The sequence below is a fragment of the Corvus kubaryi genome, unplaced genomic scaffold (genome assembly GCF_017639235.1).
Source record: "Corvus kubaryi isolate FWS band 111438036 unplaced genomic scaffold, C.kubaryi_AGA036_p1.0 71, whole genome shotgun sequence".
NCBI classification, from domain to species: domain Eukaryota; kingdom Metazoa; phylum Chordata; class Aves; order Passeriformes; family Corvidae; genus Corvus; species Corvus kubaryi.
In genome coordinates, this window is record NW_024582059.1 from 81,084 (window position 1) to 104,351 (window position 23,268).

At 38.0% G+C, this 23,268-nt stretch overlaps 1 protein-coding gene across 6 annotated transcripts in view; it reads left to right on the forward strand.

Annotated features, from left to right (window-relative positions):
* The window catches only part of RAP1GDS1 (Rap1 GTPase-GDP dissociation stimulator 1), a 90,750-nt gene that overhangs the window by 30,691 nt on the left and 36,791 nt on the right, over positions 1-23,268 (forward strand). For 2 of the 6 annotated variants that reach the window (XM_042049724.1, XM_042049727.1), the window contains exons 1-4: positions 1,085-1,115; positions 1,335-1,442; positions 15,991-16,113; positions 21,093-21,218. In XM_042049724.1, coding sequence (XP_041905658.1) covers positions 1,100-1,115; positions 1,335-1,442; positions 15,991-16,113; positions 21,093-21,218 — 373 coding nt within the window. In that variant the 5' untranslated portion in view covers positions 1,085-1,099. Of the gene's footprint in view, positions 1-1,084; positions 1,116-1,334; positions 1,443-15,990; positions 16,175-21,092; positions 21,219-23,268 lie in introns of those variants that run through there. The other 4 variants (XM_042049725.1, XM_042049726.1, XM_042049728.1 and 1 more) reach the window with 4 other exon arrangements.

Here is a 23,268-nt window from a genome sequence, read left to right on the forward strand (position 1 = left end):
ACCTTTATCTCTATGGGATATTGAACTACAAAAGCATATGCTAATAAAAACTGGAGGTGGAACAAAAGCCACAGCTTTGGCTAAGAAGCAAAGCAGCTCCAGGAGTGAGATTCTGCCCTCTTCATGAGATGCCTGTTGTGTCTCCACTCCTTTCCTTTGCACCATCCCATATGTAGGCAAGTGAGGAGGAGGCAAAGCACAGCAGGTGCCAGCTCACCTATGAAGGAGGCTTCCTACGCTGGTGTGAAGCTCTAAGGCAGCACTGGCTGCCAGTCAGGCTCAGGAGATACCAGTGATGCACTGGAAAGAAACTCCACCTATGGCTGTGTTGGGCTTGCGTCAAGGCTCTTTGATCAGCCACTGGGAATAAAAGACAGTGAGACACTACTTAACATTATTTGTTTTGAGTAACACTTTCTCCTTACTGTCAGAGTTGGCATGGAAACTGAATCAGCACTCATTTTTAGAAGAATAGTCCATTCAGAGTGAGGTTAGTCATCAGTGGGCTTACCAGAGGCTCAGGCGGCAGCTGCCAGCACTTAAACCTTGCTCTTGAGTAGATAGAATCCTCAAAATGGTCACGATCATACTACCCCAGCCTTTACTGGGAAGATAGGTGTCTTTTGAGAATGATGTAGTGTCATTTGCATTTGGGTGGTGGTGGGTTTTTTTAAAAGAGGGAAGAGTTAACTACCTGAAATCCACAACGGAACTTTCTTATTTCAAGAAGATGCCATCTGTTTTTATGGTTCAGTTGAATTTAAAGAGTTAACACAATTCATATTAAGAATGATGCTTGCAACATTGTGGTGGAAAATGGCATAATTCTTAAAAGGCTGTAAGCTTAGCACGAGGCATCTGTGAATAGTCAAGATGGAAGCCTACACAGCATGCAGAAATTGGCATTTTCAATCATTTTGCCTCTGTTGATGAAGAAGATTAAGATATGCTTATTTCCATTCTATTTTATTCCCACGCACAAGGGGAGAAGCAAAGAAATGGCTTGCTTTCTGTACCAGCAAGGCTGAGAAAATACTGATGGATAAATTGCTGTTCAGTGGCATTTCATAAAGCAACTGCTGTGATATCCTGTTCTCAGATGCAAAATGATAAATGTATATATAAATTTGAAATTTAATGTAATAATTAAAATAATAAGCTTTTACTCCTGGCTTTTTGTATCCTCAGTACACAGCCCATACATGTCTTCTTCATTGATACAGGAACTGTTTACTGTATACCAACTATTTACATTCAAGACTATAGTGTTGTTACCCAATTGATGAGGACACTGATTTCTTTTTTTCTTTTTTCTTTTTTCTTTTGTCAAGCAGACAATTTAAGTGAAGCCCTGAAAAAGCTGAAGATAACATCCACTGACAGCACAGCAGATAGCTTGGAGGGATGCTTGGACTGTCTGCTTCAAGCTCTGGCACAAAACAGTAAGTTGTATGGACCTTTCAAATTTTAAATCATATGAGATCAGCGAATTAAAATGTGGTAGAAAGACTGACTCAAGCAGTAGGCTGCTAGATTGGCTCTCTTGAGTTTTGAGGGTTTTTAACCCATATGTCTGTAACATTCTAGTAGCAACAAACACAATGACAGGTAAATACCTGAATATTTGGAAGAGCTGTGGTCCGTTCCTTTTTCCAAGATGAAGTAGCACAATTATTTTTTGAATTGATTATTCAAGAAAAAAGGAACACGGATGGAGAAATAAGCTTGACAAGATGGAGGGAACAATAAGGGAGCTGCTTGCTAAATCTGGTTGAAAGAGCATAGTTTCCCATTTGCAATGTATTTCTCCTCACACTTCTGATCACAGATTTCTTAATTCCAGGAGTTTCAGTTAGCAGAACTAGGCTGGATATCCAAAGATGGTCCAAGTTTGATATATATTATGGTGAAAATAATATCAGAATGGAACAAGATGTCATTTTCACCGCAAACTTTAGAATGCTTGTCCCCACTCCCAGTAGACAGAAAGATAAGGTAAATGAAGATGACAGTTTATAAGACTTTTCTGAGTTTAACTTTCTTAGTCCTTCAGATCATGCCAGAAGAAAAATGTGTACAGTTTCAGGTTGAAAAACTTCTCAGGATAGGTACAAGCCATGATTAAAAATTATTTATTTAAAAAAAGAGTTAGTTCTTTGGAAATAGCAATACACTAGTACATACTATTACTAGGTCTTGGTTTTATTTCACATGATGGTACTCTACAAATCAAAGTCTTTTGGATTAGTTGGTCTAAAATACTTCATGAGGCTTTTCACAACTGAGTATAAGCACCATCCAGATCAAGTCAAAAATGAATTATAACATTGTCTACTTTAGTAGTAGTCTGGTTTTAATTCTCATTATTTTAGAAGGCTATATCAGCCAGAACGTAATAAAATCTTTGGGGTTTAGAGAAACCATTTCTTGAAGATGCTGAATCATTTTTATTATGGATTTATTTATAAGGTATATCCAATACTTTAATCCAACCTCCAATTGGATTTATTTCCACTACTTTTAAGTCTAATGCTTAAACAATAAGTACTAAAAAGATCGTATGAAAAGTGGCAACTTACTTGTGTAAACAGCAGAGTTTGCTATTTTTGCCTATGAAGGTGACACAGCTGTTTCACAGAAGAAGTCTGGCAGATGCAAAATAATTTTACTGATGTAACAAACCAGCACAACATCAAACTTACTGATGCTTCTGTGCAACCAGATGACTCTCTTCTGTCTCAGTCTAGGGCTTTGCTCTTCCTTCCAAAATCTTTTCTTTTCTAGATTTGTAGCTGCCATATCAGATAAACAGATTATTAGGATTTTGACCTCTGTCTTTGGGGTAGTTCTAGAAAATTTATTCTCTCCACAGTTTCCCATGATCTTTGTGTCTAAGTCAGTAACATGGATATAGCCCCGCTGAGCTGCTGCATGATATATATCTGCACATATTTACATTTGCCCAAGATCGAGGGCAACTAAAATAATGCACTGAAAATTAGATGGATCAGATAGGACAGGTTTTTTAAACAGTTTGCTGGTAATTTAGGAACTAGAATATCAATTCTGTTTCAAGGGAACTGGACACTTCCATACCTAAGTTTTGCCACGTTTCTTTGGACACCAGGATTTAGTTCTCAAGGTTGTCTCATGATCTGGGGAACAGACTTCTGGCTTGAGATAATTTTATGAGAATAGCAGTACATTCAAAAGACTTCAGAAACTGAGGTAAATTGCATATAATAGATTGATTCAACAAATAGATACAGAAGCAGCTTTCTAAACACCTTTTCATAGCTCTCATCCATCCAGTTAACATCTTAATATGGATTTGACTGATTGATTTTTAGTTACAGGGTATATTACCATATTCATGATACCTCGTTATGAGATACACTGTACCTTTGTGTCTGTGTATAAATAATTATACAAGAATAATTAGAAATGAAAAAATTGTTTATATTAAAGTACCTGTTAATTGTAATGTAGAGGTAATTTAAATAATATTTTGCAAATAATTTTTGTGCTCTCTTTTAGCATATTTCCATGTGTATGATTAAATTAAGGAAGTATACATTTAGATTATAGCTCAGTAAATCATCATATTAATGTGAGAGAAAAAAAGCCATGCAAGGAATATTTTAAGAGAATTTTATAGCACTGTGATTTTGTTGGGAGTTCATGGTAGTATTGTAAATCACAGAAGTTAAAGTTTTATTCACTGCATTAAGATAAAAATATTATTTTATCTTATATAAAATTTAGTACATTACTAATATGCGAATGCAACCCACTCCCATCTACTGCCAGCCAAAATCAGTAGTTAAACCCCATGTTACTACAACAAACTGAGATTTTCAGCAAAGGACAGCTTCAGTTTTGCATACTGCATGTACACATGAATGTTTCAGTGACCATTACGCTGTTTTTAATTGCTATCTGCATGCAACATAGGCTTGTGGCTGCTGCAGAAATGTCAGTTAAATTCTCTAGCCTCTAAGAATACAGTGAAAATTACAGTTCCATTTACTCTGCATACAATCCTTTAAATCTTCATTATGTTAAAACATTACTTTCTTCTCATCTTTTCTGCGGTATAGAAAGAGATGACAAAGTTATGATGAATATTGTAACTTTTTGTTTCTTTCTATGCAACCTGCTGTGTTTTCTTTTGGTTTTCACTCTCCTTCTCAAAGCTGATCTGTTGATAATCCTAGACAGGTGTAATGCCCTGGAACATGATACCTCCTGCCTGACTTTAGGAGCTATTCTGCCATTTGTCACACCAGTCAAATTAAGGTGCATGCACACACATATGCTATACTACAGGAGGGTGAGGCAAATATTCAGCTGAGTGTGATAACTGCTGGCAAATATTTGGCAAGCCAAATTCAAATTGTTTTAACTACAGTTTGTCTAGGAGGAAATTGCATAGCTCTCCACATCTGAGATCTGGGTCTGAAAAATCATCTGAAAATCCTGCACAGATGGTTTCCTTAGGAGGCATTGTTTGGAAATGTATATTTCCAATATATATTCCTATTTATTTCCAATAAATATTCCTATTTATGCAGATATTTTAGTTCTTGTCTGTCACCAGCACTTCTGTCTGAGGCCAGTCATATATGGTCTAGCTTGTGGCACTAGAGAAAACTGAGGAGGTTAAGATGAAAGAGACAACAATGACAGAAGAATAAGACATAAACATGCATTAGAAATGCTTTAGAATAATGACATACCTCATCTTGTGTGGAGTTCCCTCAGCATTCCCAGTGAAGTTGACTGGAATATCTGGGGACTTTGGAGCCGTAAGGTTGCAGTAACATTAGTTGTGATTCACAGGTAGTGTAAGATCTCCTTTCACCTCTGTGGATCTACCTCATTCACATAAGCTGAGATGCTGTCCACCTTGCTTCTGAAAGAAAAACACAAATACGTGATCTCTCTCCACCTGCAAGCGCTTACCATCTGCTAAACTTCGCATAGTTCAGATTTTTAAGGAAAGGCTGGGGTACATGATCCATAAGCATTATTAGCAGCAAAAACCAGATTCAATGAAGAGGTGGAAGTCATGTATTGCATGCGTTTTCTTTTAACAACTATGCATTAAAACAAGTTACTCCATTGTCTGCTCCATAGAATCTGGATTAATTCTGTACAGACATGGATTGCTGTGTTATTGTCTAGAAAGAATTTTGCTGATCTGGAAGCAGACTGGAAGGAGTGTAGAATGATCATAACAGTCAGAAAAGGCACAAACTGCTCAAAAGAATGAGTAAGACACGTACTGAAGAGAAGTAATTTGAAAGATCTTATGCTTACATTTCTGGAATGAAGCATATTCTGAAGTATAATTGCTTTATTTTGTATCTTGCACCCAAAGAAAAATATGGGTATGTACTACTATTTGATATTGGGAACAATTGGTTAATTGTCTTGTATAAGGAATTACAAGAGAAAACATATTGGCCACCATTTTCAATCAGCGTACATGAATTTATACCTGTTAAGAGCTCTTTCATAAATACTATGCTTATCAAAAAAGTGCACATATCCTAGGATCCCCAGGTAGAGGTCCACAAGAAAGGACTGCCAGAGAGAAAGAAAGCAAAAAGGAAATAGAGGTTTTCTTTTAAACAGCAGGCTCTCTGGGACATAATTATTGCACTAACAACAACAAAAAGTTACTGCTAGTGCAAACATGCTGTGTTTCAGATACAAGAAGTTATAGCAGACATAAATAACCCAGTTTTGATAAATGAGAAATCTGAAAAATCAGAATGGTATTTTTGGCTCTGCTGTACTCAGTGTAAGAGGCTGAAAATGCCCACTAATCCCAGATTTCAGCACCTGGCTCTGAAAATGTCTGACATGTAGTTGAAGTGCAAAGGCTGGCACATGCATTTGAAGTATTTTTTTACATATACTTTATAGGAAACTAAGAATGAGTTTACATGTTTGGGTGTAAAAATGGTTAAGCAAAATCACAGCAATAAAGAAAAGCTTAAGTAAGAGGGCAAGGTCCCAGTTTTGAAAAGGATTTAGAAACATTGGAAAGATTTGAAATAATGCACCTTACCTTAAAGATGTGGCTGGCTAAGATGCCCTGTTTCCTGCTTGTTGAGCTTTGCTGATACCTGGTTACTCAAAGAACCATCACATGACACATGAAAATCTTAAATTCATGCTTGAAACTGGAGATCTCAGCATTATTCAAAGGCTACTTTAGCATGTCGTTTTTCTTCCCATAATGCACACAGTTTCTTAATAGTATTTTGCTTTTCCCCAGATGGTATTTTGGCTGTATGCTGGAGCCTTCTTTGTTTAGAATACATATACTGGCTGTGTTGTATGAGAGAAAATAACATTGTTACAAATTCCTTGAGCAACTTGTAGTAAGCCTTTGCCATCACTTCCTGCTCTTCCAGCGTTATGGTGTAAGGACCATGGGCTCATCCCCCCTACCTAAAGCTTCTTGTTCAGTTTTTCTCTTGAAAGTCACCAGTGGGTTTTCTGAAATGTATCTGATGGCACCCCAGAGGAGCATGTAATAGCATCTGGAGTGCTTAAGAAAATCTTGGATATCTGCAGGGACAGCAGATTTCTCACATTCCTTCCTCAGTGGTGAAACTTTTCATTGAATGCCCTGCATCTTTGGTAGGCACCTGTTTTCACAGGCATCTAGTTTCTCTCTTTAATTATTTTGGTGGGTTTCCAGTTCTCACAACCATATGTTTACACAGAGGTTATATTTGAGTTGGAAATTAATTTTATTCTGTTCTTCAGAGCCATGGCTTCCATATGTTGTTGAATTTAGTTAGTACTCATGCTTCCTATACTTGATGTTCCTTTTCCTGATCTTTACTGGCCATAGAAGATGGAACAGTTCCTCTACTGGAGCAGAAAAATCATGGAGAATTTAGACATTTATAATGCTTTAATTCAGAGCTCAACTAAAAAAAAACCTGAAATTTTAAAATGTATTATTGAACCTATTAGTGCCTTTGATTTGTAGCAGAAAAATCGAGCTTTGCCTATTTTTATCTATTTAGTTTTTGGACATTCTTGATAGTGTTCGTACTCCTATTTATTGATTGCAGCATCAGGTAGGCAGCTGTCTGCTTAACTGGTAACACTAAGTGCCATCTGATTCAGTGAAGCCTTGTACCTCTTTAGTACACAGAGGATTAAGAAGCATTCATTTCGTCTTTTGTTTCCACAGCCCTCTCACATTTAGCATGAAAATATCTATCTTCCTGCCCCAAACATAGAAAAAATTAAGTTGTAGGACCTTTTGTCATAGCAGAGTTATTCTAAGGCACAAACAACTGAAATCACTTCATTTTTTCCCATTGGTTAGACATCTTAAGCTTTCTCCATTCCCTTTCATGGAATGGAGCACGGAGAAAAAGCTCCACATTTCAGAGCTTGCTCAAGCAAAAATATTCCTAAACATCAGCACACTAACCCTTCTCTGTTTTGGAGAAACTCTTTGAGCAGAATAAGAGTAAAATGATGCGACTGTCATTTCATGCAGATTGTGGCCAACAAACAATGCTTTCCTGAATGTGAATGCTTGCATAGTATTAAAGCTTAAAACAGTAACTGTCTACAGGCCCTATTCTGACCCTCTAACTTCTAGCCACACTAGTTTCATATAAATAAAAAAAGAGCTTTCAGCACCCCTGCAGCTTTAACACACTTTACAAACATAAGCTGTGACAACACAAGGCAGTGCATAAGCACATCAAGAGAGCTTAGCACAACCAATGGAGTAGGCAATGGTACTAATTGGATTAGTGGCCTATTAAAACAACTGGTAACTAGTAGAATTAAGTTCACTGACAAATAGCATTTCCTTGCTTTCTTATTCCTCTTTGATCTTTAGCATCACCCTTTCTTCTTAGCAGCAGTCTTTCTTCCAGGAGGATTTTTGATCCTCCTCGGGTGTGCTCTCCAGCATACCCTGTTAGATGTCTCCCACCTGTGATCTTGGAAGGAGAAGGGGGCCACCCATGGATGTATACTCAGACCCAGCAGACATGGGCCTGCATGTTAGTCCTGACATGTAAGTGTCTCAGCCTGGACATTCAAACAAGCAACAGACATTTATGGCATTATCCATGAAAAGGTAATATGCAGATGAAAGCTAGAACATCCTCCTCCAATAAGATAAAAACGAAACAGTATCATTGCTAACTGTCTACTGAAATTTATGGCTCTCTGCTGAGATTAAAGTATTCTTTAGGAAGATGGTGTCCTTAGCCTATGACAAAGATTTTAGGACTTTATTATTATTCCTGATTTGGCTTGGAGACTACAAAAATATTAAGAGTAGCACTAAGCTACCCGCAGTACCTTGTAGGACTTGTTTTCTTTACATATTGGAGATATGAACTAGTGTCTGTTTAGCTACTACTAAATCTTGATTCAGCATCTTTGGACTTCAGTGGAGTGGGCATAATGCATTTAATATCTATTTGAACCGAGGGAGGGAGAGGGAGTAGAAATGAAAAAGGAAGAAATAAAACTAAGCAGATGAGTAACAAGGAACACAGTGGAATGTAAGATTTTTATTTTAGAGGAAGGAGAGAAATAGCAGAAGGGAGAAACAGATATAAAGATAAAATTTTTGACAGAAAAAAGAACAAGCTAAATGCAGGTACCTGAGTGGCTGCTAGGAAGCAGTCAAACCAAAACCCCCCATTTCAGACCAGCAAGAATCTCTAGTCTGCTTCTGACACAGATCATCTCTTGTAAAAGAGCCAGGGGTTCAAACTGAGTTGGGCCAGTTCAGTCAGTCAAGCCCATCGCAGGCCATTAAGCTTACCTGCAAAGATTTCTAGTCAAATGGCCTGCTAAACTTTGGGGATCCTGATGAATATTTTTTAAGAGGGAGTTTTGGCTCAAATACTGTGTTATAAAGTGTTCCTTCTTTTTGCTGAAGAAGGATGTTTTTTGCATCTTGGCTCATGGGCTGTTGCCTTGTCATGATATTGTACACACATCATCCAGAAATGTTGCTTCATTAAGTGCTGTATATAATATATTATTATAGTATAACTATACTAAATCAAGGTGACTGCTTTTTGTTGGACTATTTCCCAGTAAACTGGGTTACCCTAATGATACTGAATGGTAATCACTGCTGCTTAGTGGGATTATATTTTACATAAATTCCCCTTAATAGTGATGTATTTAGTTAGTGCCAGATAGTTAAATGTTTATCCAAGTGTTAAATTCCAAGTGCTATTCACTGAATACACAATGTGTCAAATAAAGATTAACTATTACATTTTTTTTCTTTGCGGAAGGCATCAGTGAATAGCAATTCCAGGTAATAGAATTGACACATCTTTTTTTTTAGATTGCCTCTGTATTGCATTTTCAAAAGGCAGGCCTTTTCTTTTGCTTCTGTATTGCATTTCAAAAATGCAAAGGAAAACGCCTACTTTTTACCGAAAAGATTATATTTAGAGATCATGTAATTCACAATTTCAGGTCTGCAGTTTCATTCTTAGCTTTGCCCCAGTCCCTTATAACTTAAAAATGTGATCTTTTTTAGATCAGGTTTTCTTGAAGCTACTCTGATAGCAAAGCTCACTGAAAATACCAGTAGATTAAAGAATTCCTTATGTGTAGATGTACTCTTTCAATAAGCAAAGGGTGGAATTTCACAGCAGGCATTTCAGCTCACTTAAGAGCACTCTTAAGAGATTGCTTAAAAGGAACATGAAACATTTCCATTTCCTGCATATAAAATTATCAGCTTTCAAATTTGATTTGATGTTAATAAACTAAACCAAATTTGGAAAAAGGATTTTACTCCATGGGACTAACATTTGTTATACATTTTGAAAAACTAAAGCTTGAGAATACCCTTCACCCTGGGACCTGTACTAAGTTCAGTCAGTACAAGTAAGAGAGGAGGCAGGGGAAAATGTCGGAATGGCTGAATACAAAACACAAAGATGTGAGTGTATGACATTTGTATTAAGACGCCAAACAACAAACTTGGCAGCTCCGGCACTGACATCAAACTCTTTCAGCAACCTTGCTACTGAAGTGGTTGCATCCTGGAGAGGGTGAGTCAGAAAGGGGGAGCAGGGGAACAGCTTGGATAAATCCACCAGCTATGTGCCAGGGCTCGGAACCGGATCCAGTTCAGGAACTCAGGGGTTCCAAGCTGCCTAACTTTAATATGCTGCCTTGTGCTGTGACCTATTCGTGGAAGTATTGGTGTGCATTTTTCTTCATTGAAGGCAAAGATGTCACGTATTTTTTACTTCTATTGGTACCTGCAACAGGCTATCCAATGCGTAGAATCTCATCCTGAAATTCACTTTTATACTTTGGATGTAGCTTTTGGAGAATTTAATCATCGAGTCTCATGCAGCTAGTTGATTGATAAATCTGTTCCTCCATCTGTCCTTCCTTCCTTGTTAGAGCTGAGATTTTAATTACAAACATCTGTGTAGTGTCTCCATTAAAAATAGGAATTGAAGTTGCCCTGTAGCTGCTGACAGAGACAAAACAGAGCAAACACCATGATGGAAACATTTGTACAGCTAAGGAAGAATCCTCCCTCCTTGCCTCATAGGTGTCTAATTTGAAGGATAAGTGAGCAAGCAGATTTTGGGGATTTCCTTGTGTGAGGAGGAGCATGCCAAAAAGAAATCAAATGTATACAGTTATTTTTATCCAGAAATTATTATTATTAAAGGACATCCCCTCCCCTCCCCCCCCCCCCCCCGTAAAAAACGTAAAAATAACTCTTAATAATTAGAACAGACTCTTTGGTTAAGGTTTGTTAAGCAAAACATCCTTATCAGTGGTGCATTCTTTGTTTCATGAGAGCATATAATTTGTTTCTCTGAGGTTTTTTACAACTCACTTTTTATGCTTTTGTAGCCAGACTAAAATCTTCATTTTGTGGTTTGAAAAATACAGTAGGAGGCTGCAGAGAGAGGGACAATGTTTCATGAGGGAGGCTGTATATGGAGAGAGCATCAGTGCTTATGCTTGGTCACATGAACCCTCTTATTGTGGTGGTTAGGAGCATGTGCTAGTTCGAAAGATATCCTTGTTCCCTTCCTTCTCTTCCCTTCTGCCTCCTGAAAGAGCAGATGGAAGTTTCCTTTCATGATATATGTGGTTCATCATTATTTATTCATGTGTTCATCTTTCTGATGAGAGTACATGTAGGAGGAACATTATCAAGCAAGGTAATTTTCTGCAGTAGTTTCAGTAGGTTTATAAAACATCTTTGCAGCTGGAAAGACATGCATTTTTCAAAAGAGTACATGGCAAACATGGTTTGCTTAATAAAGGGGACCCTCACAAAGCTGTTTATTTATAATTCTGTGATGTGAAGCTCCACAACATGGGAATTATTGCAGTGCTAGCCCCCACTACTGTCGGGTTACTAATAATAGTGTAACTTAAACTCATTGTTCATAGGGAGTAGGAATGGTGAGCCTCTAGCTTTCTTCTGCTAGCAAGGCACTGCTGATAGATATGCCTTGCCTTTCCCTCCCCCCTTTCTGCCTTTTCTTTCATTCGAAGGTGGACAAAATAATACAGAGAGGAGAAAAGAGTGAACAAAGGGAAGTGAAATTTCAGAGGAAATAGAGCTGAGAGGGAAAAGAGTGTAGAATTTAATTCTAAACACATTCGATTTTTTTCCTATGATTTCTGCTACTTAATTAACCAGTCTGATAGCCATGGTGCTCAGCTCACCAGCTCTGATCTGTGGCATTAAAGATTTTCCTGCCCACACCCTTAACTATTCTGACTTCAGGCACTGCAAAAACCACAAAAAGCAAGCATATTGACATTGTAATCACTCAGCTATGACATTAATAAGATTTTGACACTATGTGATCTGACATACCTTTGTCTTGATATCTAGTGATACAAGGAGACATCTAAAGCAGCAGGCTTAACCTTAGAGGGTTTTCCCTTCCAGTGATGCTGTATTAGACTGTGTGCAAAAGGGCTGTTTTTAATGCAGCATTGTTACAGTCCTATAGCTTCTTTGCTTTAAGACAGGGGACAGCTCTAGGGGTGGGCTGGTGTAAGCAGACTCAAAATCAGGCTTTGAAAGAAAGTATTTGAAATCACAGATAGCAAAAGGATTTTCAGATATGGCACCCTAATGTCAGGCTATCTAGATTGCTAGGTTTCTTTCAGACACAAATTTAATAGATTTAAAGGGGGTGCCATTCTGCTAAAGGAATATTGTCTGTGATTTCCTTTTTGGCCAGTATAGAAAGCACAGGAGGAGAATATGTGGTAGAGATTTGCCTAGGTCTTTCTTGTTCCTGGAGAAATTTTTTGGGTTTACATGCTCCAACTACAATTGAAATAGCAATTTAAAAGATGACAACTGAAATAAGTTTTCAAAATAATTTAGCCTCTTAATAATTTACAAGGAAGCCCAGAATGAAACCAGCATGCAGAAGATTGATATCCTTAATAAATAATACCTCTTTAGTGCAAACACACAGAGAGACAGGAAGCCAGGTGGGCTTTTTCCAGCCTCTGAAGAGAACAAATAAAGGCAAGAGTTGAGAGTTGCTTATGCTGAAGCCACTAGCAGTTTCTAACTCTCAGCAAACTCTACATTATTTCTCCTAGAGCCAGGCAGTGGTAGGGGTACCAGCACTTCGGCAGCATTGATGTGTGTGGTCTCCCAGTCTCTCAGGTTCTGCAGAATCAAAAACAACTGATGATTTTTATAATCATAGTGAAAGTACTGCTACATAAACCTGACAATCTATTGCCCACTCCAAAGAATAACATGACACACACTTCCCTGCATTTCTGTTCCTATGTCCCTGTATGTTTTAGGTATTTATACAGGACACATATTATATGAAGCTGAGCACAAAGGAGAGTCACACACTGGACTGCTTGTGTCTTGCAAGTGAAACAATTGTCCCATTTAGGCACTATAAGCAATGCTTATATATCTATAGCTGTGCTGAAATCATCCTCAAGACCTCCACCTTGGTATTCTCATCTACAGACATGCATTTTAACACTTAGTACCTGAACTGAGCGTACAGTTGACTCTGCAGACAGGTGAAGGGTGGTTGAAGGTCTTCCTCTGGACTTCGCAGGGCAGCCCTGTGCATCATTTGCCTTCCTCCTTTGAAAGAATATAAAAAATACTGAGCAAAAATGCTATATTTAACAATACCCTTCCCTGTTTAAGCATTTCAAAACTCCAGAAAGATTGGTTTCCTATAACAAAAATATCTGCTAATTATATGTGACTTAAGAAATTAATTTGTATATTACAGTACTTTTTTTTTCCCACCTTCTTTATTAGAACTTTAATATGATGAACACAGAATCCCTGGAAAAAAAATGTATTTATTTTGCAGATACAAAATAGAGTAATGTGCATGAGGATGGAAGAGTAATTTTCCTGGCACATTCTCTTAGGATGCCTTTTATGGAGGATCTACTATAAACTACTTGCAAAGATTTTGTGTCATGCTGTCATCTATTTTGAAACTGAATTAATTTGTGTATTACACCAAGTGTAAATTGTATGTGTTCTGCAGAGGAAGAGCAGTGCTTACTTAGACTTGGAGTAGACAAGCTGAAGCACCCTGTGGCATTTTTTACACCTAAGGCAATTCCTGGCAAAAATGCCTCAGAGAGCGCTGTGGGCTGATAGTAATTCTTCTGCCTCATGCCAGAGTAATGTGCTTTTCCCCAAATAATGATGCTTGAGCATTCACCCAGGGTAGAGTAGAAGCAGGGGTGTTCTGCACTCACTGCTGGTTAAATGAATTACTCTTCCCTCTTTTATGACTAGCAAAAGTTTGACATTGATACCCAGCTGGCTAACAAGAAACATTAGGATGTCGGTTTCAAAGGATGAATATATGCAGGTGTGCCTCCTCTACTGCTTCAGAGTAAGAGCAAGTCATTGGTCAGTTTCCATCTGCGTGATCCCAGCTGATTTCCCAATTTCTGAGAGGTCTGTTAGGGCTATGCTTTTATTGGTGCTCAGTTGCTTTTCTTAATAAAATAAATCAGGGTGTATCTGCTGCACACAACTTGCCCAGAGAAGCACTTAATTTTATTTTCCCACTTCTTGCAGGATATATTTAGTTGTACTTATGTAATTTATGCTTTGCGCAGTAATGAGTCCATCAAACTACAGACCAAAAAAATACAATTGGATACTGTATATCTCAGCAGTGTGACAGGAGAAAATGCATTTATGTCTCCTGCCTACTAATACAGGTTCACACATACCCATATTTTGCATTTTGAGTTCTGTACTTTGAGTTTTGAACTTAAAGGTGAGAGAGGCTCTTCCTTAATAGATATCTAAGATGTCTGGACCAGTCTTTAGTCCTGCTATGATTTTCTCTAAATTCAAACTTTCATTTTGCGTGCCTATATCCATTGGAAAATATTGCTGCTAAGTACATGCTTTATGTCAGTTTATAAAAGCTTCCAAATGATCCATAAGCTCCTTTGCATTATATCTTTTGAGAGGTTTTTTCAGTGTATTTTAAAAATTCCAGTTAACTAGATTGCAAACAGTTAATAATAATTAGCATTTATATGATGCATGAGATGTTAAGGTTAATCTTTATTGATACCAAATCTGTTTGTGATCAGATGTCATCACCAACATATTGCAGCTGAGTGGTCCTACCCAAACATCCCAAATTGGAATTATATACAGAAATGGGAGCCATAACTGCAATCCAGACTTGAAGTTCTCACTTTTTAGTCTGTTTTCTGTCATGTAGGCACAACGAACTCTGAGACACTGAAGCATGTACATACTGTGTGTGAGCCACAAAACCAATGTGAGTCACATCTGCCGGGCTTGTGCTGGCTTCTGTTCAGGGGCAGCTTGAGTGGATCTCTCCCACTCCCAGAGGCAGCCGGGAGTTCAGTTGCAGCCCTGAGAGTAAGGAAAGGGAGGAGGAAGAGGAGAGAGGGTGTGGTATGTCGTTATCAATTCACAAGTGAAGCACAGCCAAAGAGTGGTTGCAAAGTGCGTTCAGATGGATTTGTTCTGCTTTGCAAAAGTCATCAATTGGAGCATCTCACAGTAAACTCTGAAGAATGAAAATAACTTCCCTTATAAATGGCTTAAGGAGTCATGCTGCTTTCTAAAATGATAGCTGCCATCTAGTCGTACTATTAGTATGTCACACTAATATTCATCTCAAATAAGCCATTTCTAAAGCATTAGAAAATATGTCATGGCATCTAGTACCTTGTCTTTAACTGCAGTTGAACCAATGTTGGTTTTCAGTTTGTTACAGAGCTGTTGGCCAGCAATGTTAGGTGGGGCCCTGTCAGGGAGCAGCTGCACAATTCCTCTTATTACATACAGAAGTGGGAGAGCTTCTGTCACGAATCTTTGATACCTGCTACAGGAAACTCAGTGTTTTTCCCTTTCACTTCTACTGAGGCTATACTGAAACTACTGAGTAACAGAAGATATTTAAGTGAGTGCAAGAGAAGTCTAGAACTAGGATCATCTTAGCTCTCCCTCTTCTCCAGTTTCTGATTCCTACACTGCATTAAGCTGTACCCTAAGCTGTAAGGACTTCCCCCATCATTCCTTGAACATTTCCAGTAATACATCTCTTCGCAGTGTCATTCCTTGACTTTTATATAATACCTTCATCTGCTGCATATCAGTTTCTGACCTTTAGTCTTTCTACCAATCTCTCCAGTATTTTCCCCATGTAAGCATGAGTATTTATCTGTATATACTTATATAGCAGTCACCTTATAAAGATCAATTGATTCGAAATGGCAAAGTATTCTATGAGTACATCAGATAAAATAAGTATTGTTACTGAAATAACACCTGTCTTCTTATATGGGAAATAATGACTTTCATAATTACTTTTGAGAAGACTCCCCTTCTTCTTTTTATTCTGTTCTTCCCCAAAATAATTTGATGCACTAGTCATTTTTGTGTGATGTGTTTTTCAGATACGGAGACAAGTGAAAAAATCCAGAAAAGTGGAGTTCTTCAGGTGTTCGCGAGTCTGTTGATGCCACAATCTTCCTGCACAGCAAAAGTAGCTAACATCATAGCAGAAGTAGCCAGAAATGGTGAGGTTTTCTACAAGAACTTTTCTGCTGGAACATCTTCAGTTTTTCACCTCACTTGTCAGTATGTTTTACTTCATTTATGTTTTCATTTTATAGCTTAGACACCTTTCATGTCCCTCCCTTTCACTCTTTTTGTTTTGCCTAATTTTTTTTCTCTACTTTTTAATACAATCAAAACAGCATTTGGCTGCTGGAATTTTTTTTACTCTTACTTTCATGCTGTTTAGTTTTTAAGACAGTAAAGTAATTTACTGGGCAGAAATAGCCCACCACTGGTGAAATGCATTTCTATATGAACAGCATGTAGAAAGAGACATGCACAATGTGTGCAGCCAGTTATGCATAGTGCCCATAGTTATAGCAGTAGGATCTATACAGTGGTTAAAGGATAGTAGATAATTTCTTTGGTCTGAGATTTTTCATAAGATTATTACCATTATGAGGCCTTTGATACCACACTGAAACCAATTAGTCCTACCTAAAGAGCATTATCTGTGTTAGAGTAAGTCCCAAATAAGAATCAGGTCCATTTTGGTATGGATTATATACATACAGTATGTAATATAACATAGGAGATAATAAACAAGCTATTTAAATTTTTCTTTAGACAGGATTATCATTAACCTCACCAAATACCTGCATATCTTGAGCTCAGAAGAATGGCCTCATACTTGCAGGCAGACATTATTGGTAGACCCTGTGATGAGGGTAGAGGATGTATGTGGCTGACTTTTCTCATTCCTGGACTTGCTGCTGTCCCAGCCTAAGAGGCACAGATTCCATTTTGGACTTTCCTTCCCTGCAGGCCAGACAGAGAAGAGTATGATGTCCCTTAACTGCTGTCCTGGCAGCCTTATCCCCCTCCATCTCCTGCTGATGCCTCTTCAGGGAAAGGGCTACATTCTTGCTGACTACTTTCACATTCCTTTTCCACCTTTTCTGTGGAATCACAAAACTACAGCTCCTTACTGATACCCCCATGGTGACCTCCACCCAGTTTGCTGCTTTTGAGACAGAGCTATATATGGTTATTCAGAAACAACATTAATGAGAAAAGATATATGTTTAGTTTCTAAGTGTTAAAATTATTTAGATAAAGAGCCAGTAAAAAATATGTACATAGAAATTTAAATTTAGAAATGTTTCAGAATGATAGAGATTTAGGCAAATGTATCACAGGCTTTTTTTTTCTGTACCTAATGAATTCATAACAAGTACATGTAGAACATCACTGTCAACCATGTGTCCTCACAGTTGGTCCTTTTAGCTCCTACCCAAGGGGGGAAAAGTTATGAATAAAATCAATGTTCACAGTAGCTAAACTGATTACTATGTATTTTTTCCTCAAAGACTCTCTTATGGCGCATTTTAGCCAGTATATTTCAAATGTGAAATAACACATGAAATGTCTGAATAGTTTCTAATGTGTCCTTTTTCCTGACAGGTTTTAAACGGATGCTTTATGTACACTCTCAGAAAAGCTGACATTTTACCTGGTTCATCATACAAAATAGTTTTTGTCTTTTTCTTAGGGTCATTTGCGGGTATAACTGGGACCTCTGTCAGCCAAGGTTAAAGTGGAGATATTCAGAAATTATTTAAGGTGCCCAGTGCTTTCAAGACTGAGATCATCTGGGTATTTCTCATTGGTTTCTAACTCTGTTGAAATAGTTACTTAAGCAGGATAGTGGGGAATACTTCATTTGAATTCTATTGTTTTCTTTGTTTTATTGCATAAAAATGCAAGAGTTTAATGCTTATACTGTACCTGTTTTCAACAAACTTCAGGGCCCTTTGAGAAATTTGTGTTATCAACATTCTATGGATAGTAGGCATTAAACCCATTCTCTGAGTGGTCATGCCATGCACTACTGCCAGAGCTGGGAGCAGAGCCTCTGATTTTGGGCGTTACTGATAAAAGAGCGTCTTTTCCTTCCCCACTTCTTGTTTTCCTCTCACGTTCCCCTCATATGATCTTACACACAAACACATCTGACCACATCGAATCTCTCTACTTGCCTTAGTGGTTTTGTCTTGTTTCATCTCTTCCTTTTCACCTCTTCATGCTCTTGCTGTTTCACCTCTTCTGCTCACATGACTCTTCCTCCTCCCAGCTTGAGCTCAAATTTGTCTCTCCTATTTTAAACATCCAAACATACAAAACTCCCTTTAGTCACATATGTCTCTCCAACTACAGCCATCATGTGAGCATCATGAAGGCTCAGATGCACTTGCTATGTGGAGTTTCTCTCTCCACTGTAGACCTTTTAAACCTTCTTCCAAGGTTTTTAGTCTTTACCACGTGCAGGAATGAGAGAACATCGTCTTCACAGTCTGTAGTACTACAACACAGTTACATTTCTCTTTCAAAATCTTGTTCTCTCGGTTTATGTTACTCTGTCCTCAGTGGTTCTCCTCCTAACTTCTTAAGCGATTCTTCACTGTTTCCTTCAAAGGATCTGCTTCATTTCTCTCCCAGGCTAGTGTAAACCTTTTAAAGACTATGTTGTCAATCACTTTCTCATTCTTCTATTACCTCTGTGTAGTATCAGCTGCAAAAGTAGTTGCAGTTACCATATTTTTGTTCCTGTTTCACAGATCTATTTTGATACATATGGCACCAATTCTTTTACTTCTTGCTCTTACATGACCTTGATAAATACAGGTTTGCTCAGCATATTGACCAACGATTTTGTTGCAGAAAAGCTTCTGCTCACTCCAAATGGAGGGAGAGTGGAGGAAGGGTTTCTTACTCCTTTTTACCATGTGAGGAAGAACCTAAACAAACAGCAGAACAGACTGAAATCTCTCAGTCTTTTAGGAGAGAACAAGTTTCATTTCCTGATACAGACTAGGAGAAAAAAAAATCTGACTTTGATGATGTAGAGACTGGTAAATTAGTGGGTGTAAAGGAAAGTGATGCAGGGGTAGCTGAGGAACAGAGAAGAGTTTTTACAGGCAATTGGGAGGAAGAGGCTGAGGGGACAGAGAATACAGAGGAAGAAACTAAATACGTCTAGTAAATAAATATTGCAATGAAGTTGAAAGTGGGTAATAAAGAAATAGACTGAACATTACAAGGACATGGCAAGACCAGTTTTAAAGACCAGATGTATCTGATATTTGTTACATTCATTACAATGGATAGTGTCACCATCTATCACACTGTAGCATCTGGCCACAGTTCTAAAATGTTGCAGTACTTCATGAAGGTGGGCTAATTGTGCTCACAGCTGTCTTCCCTTGGACCTGTGCAAGTGTATAGATACTGCTGATTCTTCGTAATCTGCTTGTTGATATATCAGAGTTTATCATCACATGAGAATTGCTTACCTCTGACAATTCTTTAGCTAAAACAACACTGCAGGATTAAATACAAAAGAGACTAGATTTTGTAGCTACTGAAACATCAAAGAACATTGTAATAGGTGCAACAACAGGAGTACTTAAGAAGATGTATTTGTACTTCAAGCATTGTATGAATCTTTGAGTTATTGCCATGAGGAGTTCTGTTGATCCAGAATCAGAGAAATTTTCTTGTCTGTTTTTAGGGGGATTGTACACACTGGTTCATTCTGTCTCGTAAATGACTAAGTAACACAAAGGTAAACTCACTCTGAAAGATCCAATATTGTTTAGGTTCAGAAAGTGACATAACTTGCCCCTCTACTCAGCCCTGCTGAGGCTGCATCCTGATTACTGTGTCCAGTTCTGGGCTCCTCAGCACAAGAGAGACATGGAGCTCCTGGGGCAGGTTCAGCAGAGGCCACAAGAGCGATGAGGGGACTGGAGCATCTCTTACGAGGAAAGGCTGAGGGAGCTGGGCCTGTTCAGCCTGGAGAGGAGACAACAGAGAGGGACCCTTACCAGTGTATGAAGAACTTCTTTACTGTGCAGGTGACCGAGCACTGCAACAGATTGCCCAGAGGGGTTGTGGAGTCTCTTTCACTGCAGATATCCAAGAACTATCTGGATGCAATCCTGTGCCATGTGTTCTGGGATGACATTGCTTAAGCAGGAAGGTTGGACCAGATGAGCCATTGCGGTCCCTTCCAATCTTATCCACTCTCTGACTCTGTGATAATTTGTAGTTCAGAACAAATCAAAAACATGCTGACCATTTGCCTTACAATACTACATCTCTAAAGGGTGCTCTGTAGTAAACTGTAAAGTAACACTGGTGTATCAGGTGGTTCCTTCTATAAAACTGCTTTTTAAAATGTACAGCACAATGCCTGCCTAGCTATATCTCCTTGTGGAGAACATCCCTTTATGTCTCTAACACCAGGATAGTTCTCTATGACTTACACAGATGTGAAATAATTCCTTGGTTCTCTGTGGCATAGCAGGAGGGAAGGGCAGAGAACTTGCAGTGGATGGATCCTCTACCTTTCCTCCCATGGTAGGCAGTGTTAGATTGTGGAAAACTACAGGCCTTTGGGTTCACATAAACTCTTGTATTTCTCATTCTCTTTTTCCATTCCTTTCTTCACCTTCCAAATAAAAGCCTGTTACTGAGCTTTAATTAATTTTTTAAAAATTCTTTTAAAGCAAAAGCTTTTCCAGAACTCTAATTAAGGGAATAGAGAGAAAAAAAATGCTGCTCTAGAATACTAGTTTTAAGTCATCTTCTGTGTTATTTAGTAATTCTAGTTTATGTTGAATTTGTTGTGAATTCACTGTTCTTTTCAGCACTTCTTTGTGATGCTAAAAATATGGTTAGTCTGAACTGTGTTAAATTAGTTTCCATGGAAGTCAATTAAATACCCTTAATTCCTTCTAAATTAGCAAATAATGGAAAGAATTAAGCCCAAATCCTGACTTGGGCTTATTCTCTAGAAACTTGCATGAGAATTTACACTGTTTGTCTGTGCACGTGTTTAGGCACACAAAAGGCCCAGTTGCCAGGCCAGTGTAGCTGGAATTGATGAAACTGGAAATAGCTGGCCTTGCATTAATAGGCTTTGCTTTATTGGCAGAATTCATGCGGAACCCCTGTGTGGATGCTGGGTTGATCCCTCCCTTGGTGCAGCTGTTAAACTGCAAAGACCAGGAAGTATTGCTTCAAACAGGCCGTGCCCTGGGCAATATATGCTACGATAGCCGTGAGTGTTGAAATCTGCTGTATTTTGTACATGCTCCTGTGGAAGGGAGGGAATGTTTTGGTGTTCTGTCTGTTGTGTCCTGGGGGGTCATTTTCCTCTTTTCTCGGTTTTTATTTACCCCATGATTCTTCTATGGGAAAATTGAACATCACACTTGCATAATGCTTTTGTGACAGAAAGAATAAAACACCTCTTCAATATTGTGATACAGTTGGATATAAGAATTGGAAGGCTTTCCGATCCTGGGCTTGGTTTTTTTGAGGGGTTTTCTCAAACGTAATGAACTAGGTTTTCAAGGAGCAGATGCTACATATGCAGAGGCACTGAACAGTTAATTTTTCCTTAAACAGAATGTGTTGGAAGGGAACAGAGTCAGAAGGGAATATTCATATTCTAACCAGTCTAAAATCTGTGCAGAGCTGCATATGTGGCTGGAATGATGCCTGAGTTATGTTGCTGATTCTCAAAATTCTTATGTGGCCAATCAATTGCTCCAGGATTACCTATTATTATTTTTGGTAGTCAAGGGTGGTGGCGGGAGGAGGTTGGTGAGGTTTTTTAGCTTTTTATGGGCACAATGAATTTTTACACTGAGAAGCAATTGAGTTTTGAAATGCAGTTGGGACTCCATGTGCTGATTACATGCATGCCTGTGTCATCTGCAAAACCAAACCAGTGGTTGCAGTGTTTTGAAAATGCAGCCTCATTATCTCTTACTTTAAAATTTTGAAAAAAGTCAGTGCACAATAAATATGGTGCAGAAGCAGAGACACCAGGAACATGTTTTAATGCACATGAAGGAATTAGAAGCCTGTGGATGTCTGCAGATGGGAAGTGAGATGAAATTGTAAAATCATTTTGTTGTCCTGAGAGTTAATGCCTTATTTTATATAGCGAGAATTTTTCTGCATACTATGTTGCATTTACCAAAAGTTCTGCTGTATGAATACTGACTGTAGCCTTTCTCCTTGCTACTTTTTCTCATCCGAGTTAAGAAATTTACATTTTATGTTGTTTTAAATTACCTTCCCTTTGACCTCAGGGAAGTTAATCGTATATTGGCATTTCCAGTTACAAACAACTACTGCTTGAGGATGTTAATGTATAATTCTTTCATTTAGGATTTTCTTTAAGGTGACCAATCAACTGAACAGCTGCTTCCCCATGGAAACTTCAAATAGCAGCTGTTAAGCTTCCTATAACATAATTTATTTACTATATTCTGTTTCAGGATTATGTATGAGATCGAGATCGCACTCAGGTGCACTGGTTTATTTCATATAAGTAAAATCTCTGTAACTGTTCATGTCGCTGTTCATCCCACATTTTTTTATGAAATACGGTAAGGACACACAGAAATGGTTTTGTAGTGTGAGGTTTTGTGGACTACTGCTGGCTTTTACAGTGCAGGATTTATCCTGTACAGAAAACTGTATTACTCACCTTGTGTTGTCCTTCTGTGGAGCAAAGCTGGCACTGATAAAATCTACAGTGGGCAGTGATGTGTTCTGTGTGTCATGTCCTCCTGTGGGAGGAGAGTCACTAGCTTCCCTGTGTATTTGAATAAAATTAATAAGTAAAGTGTAATACAATGTGGCAAAAATCAAGGTTAGCATATTGGATTTGAGTAGAAGAGGCTATTTACAGTGCTTTGTTGTCACATCCACCCTATCCGACATTTTTCTATGTTAATGTGTAATTATTAAATAGTTATGTACTCTATCCTAAATTCTTATTTAGGACAAATACTTTCACTATGATTATTACTAGAAAATTTGATATATTTCAATTTTTTTCTATTGGTTTTCCCTAACAAGGAGATATAAAGTATAGCAAAGACAAGATGTGGAGGCCAGTAGTTCTAATTAAAAATGTTTCATATCGATAGTAGTTTTTCTTTTCAATTGAAAAAAAAGCAGCTGTTACCCTTCTAGTAATTGTGATTTGTATAAGAACTTGAAATACATCAGTAACTATATTTTTCCATATACATGAGCTTTTTTTGTACTTCTACTGCCCATGTAACTATAACATGCAGCAATGAGGAATA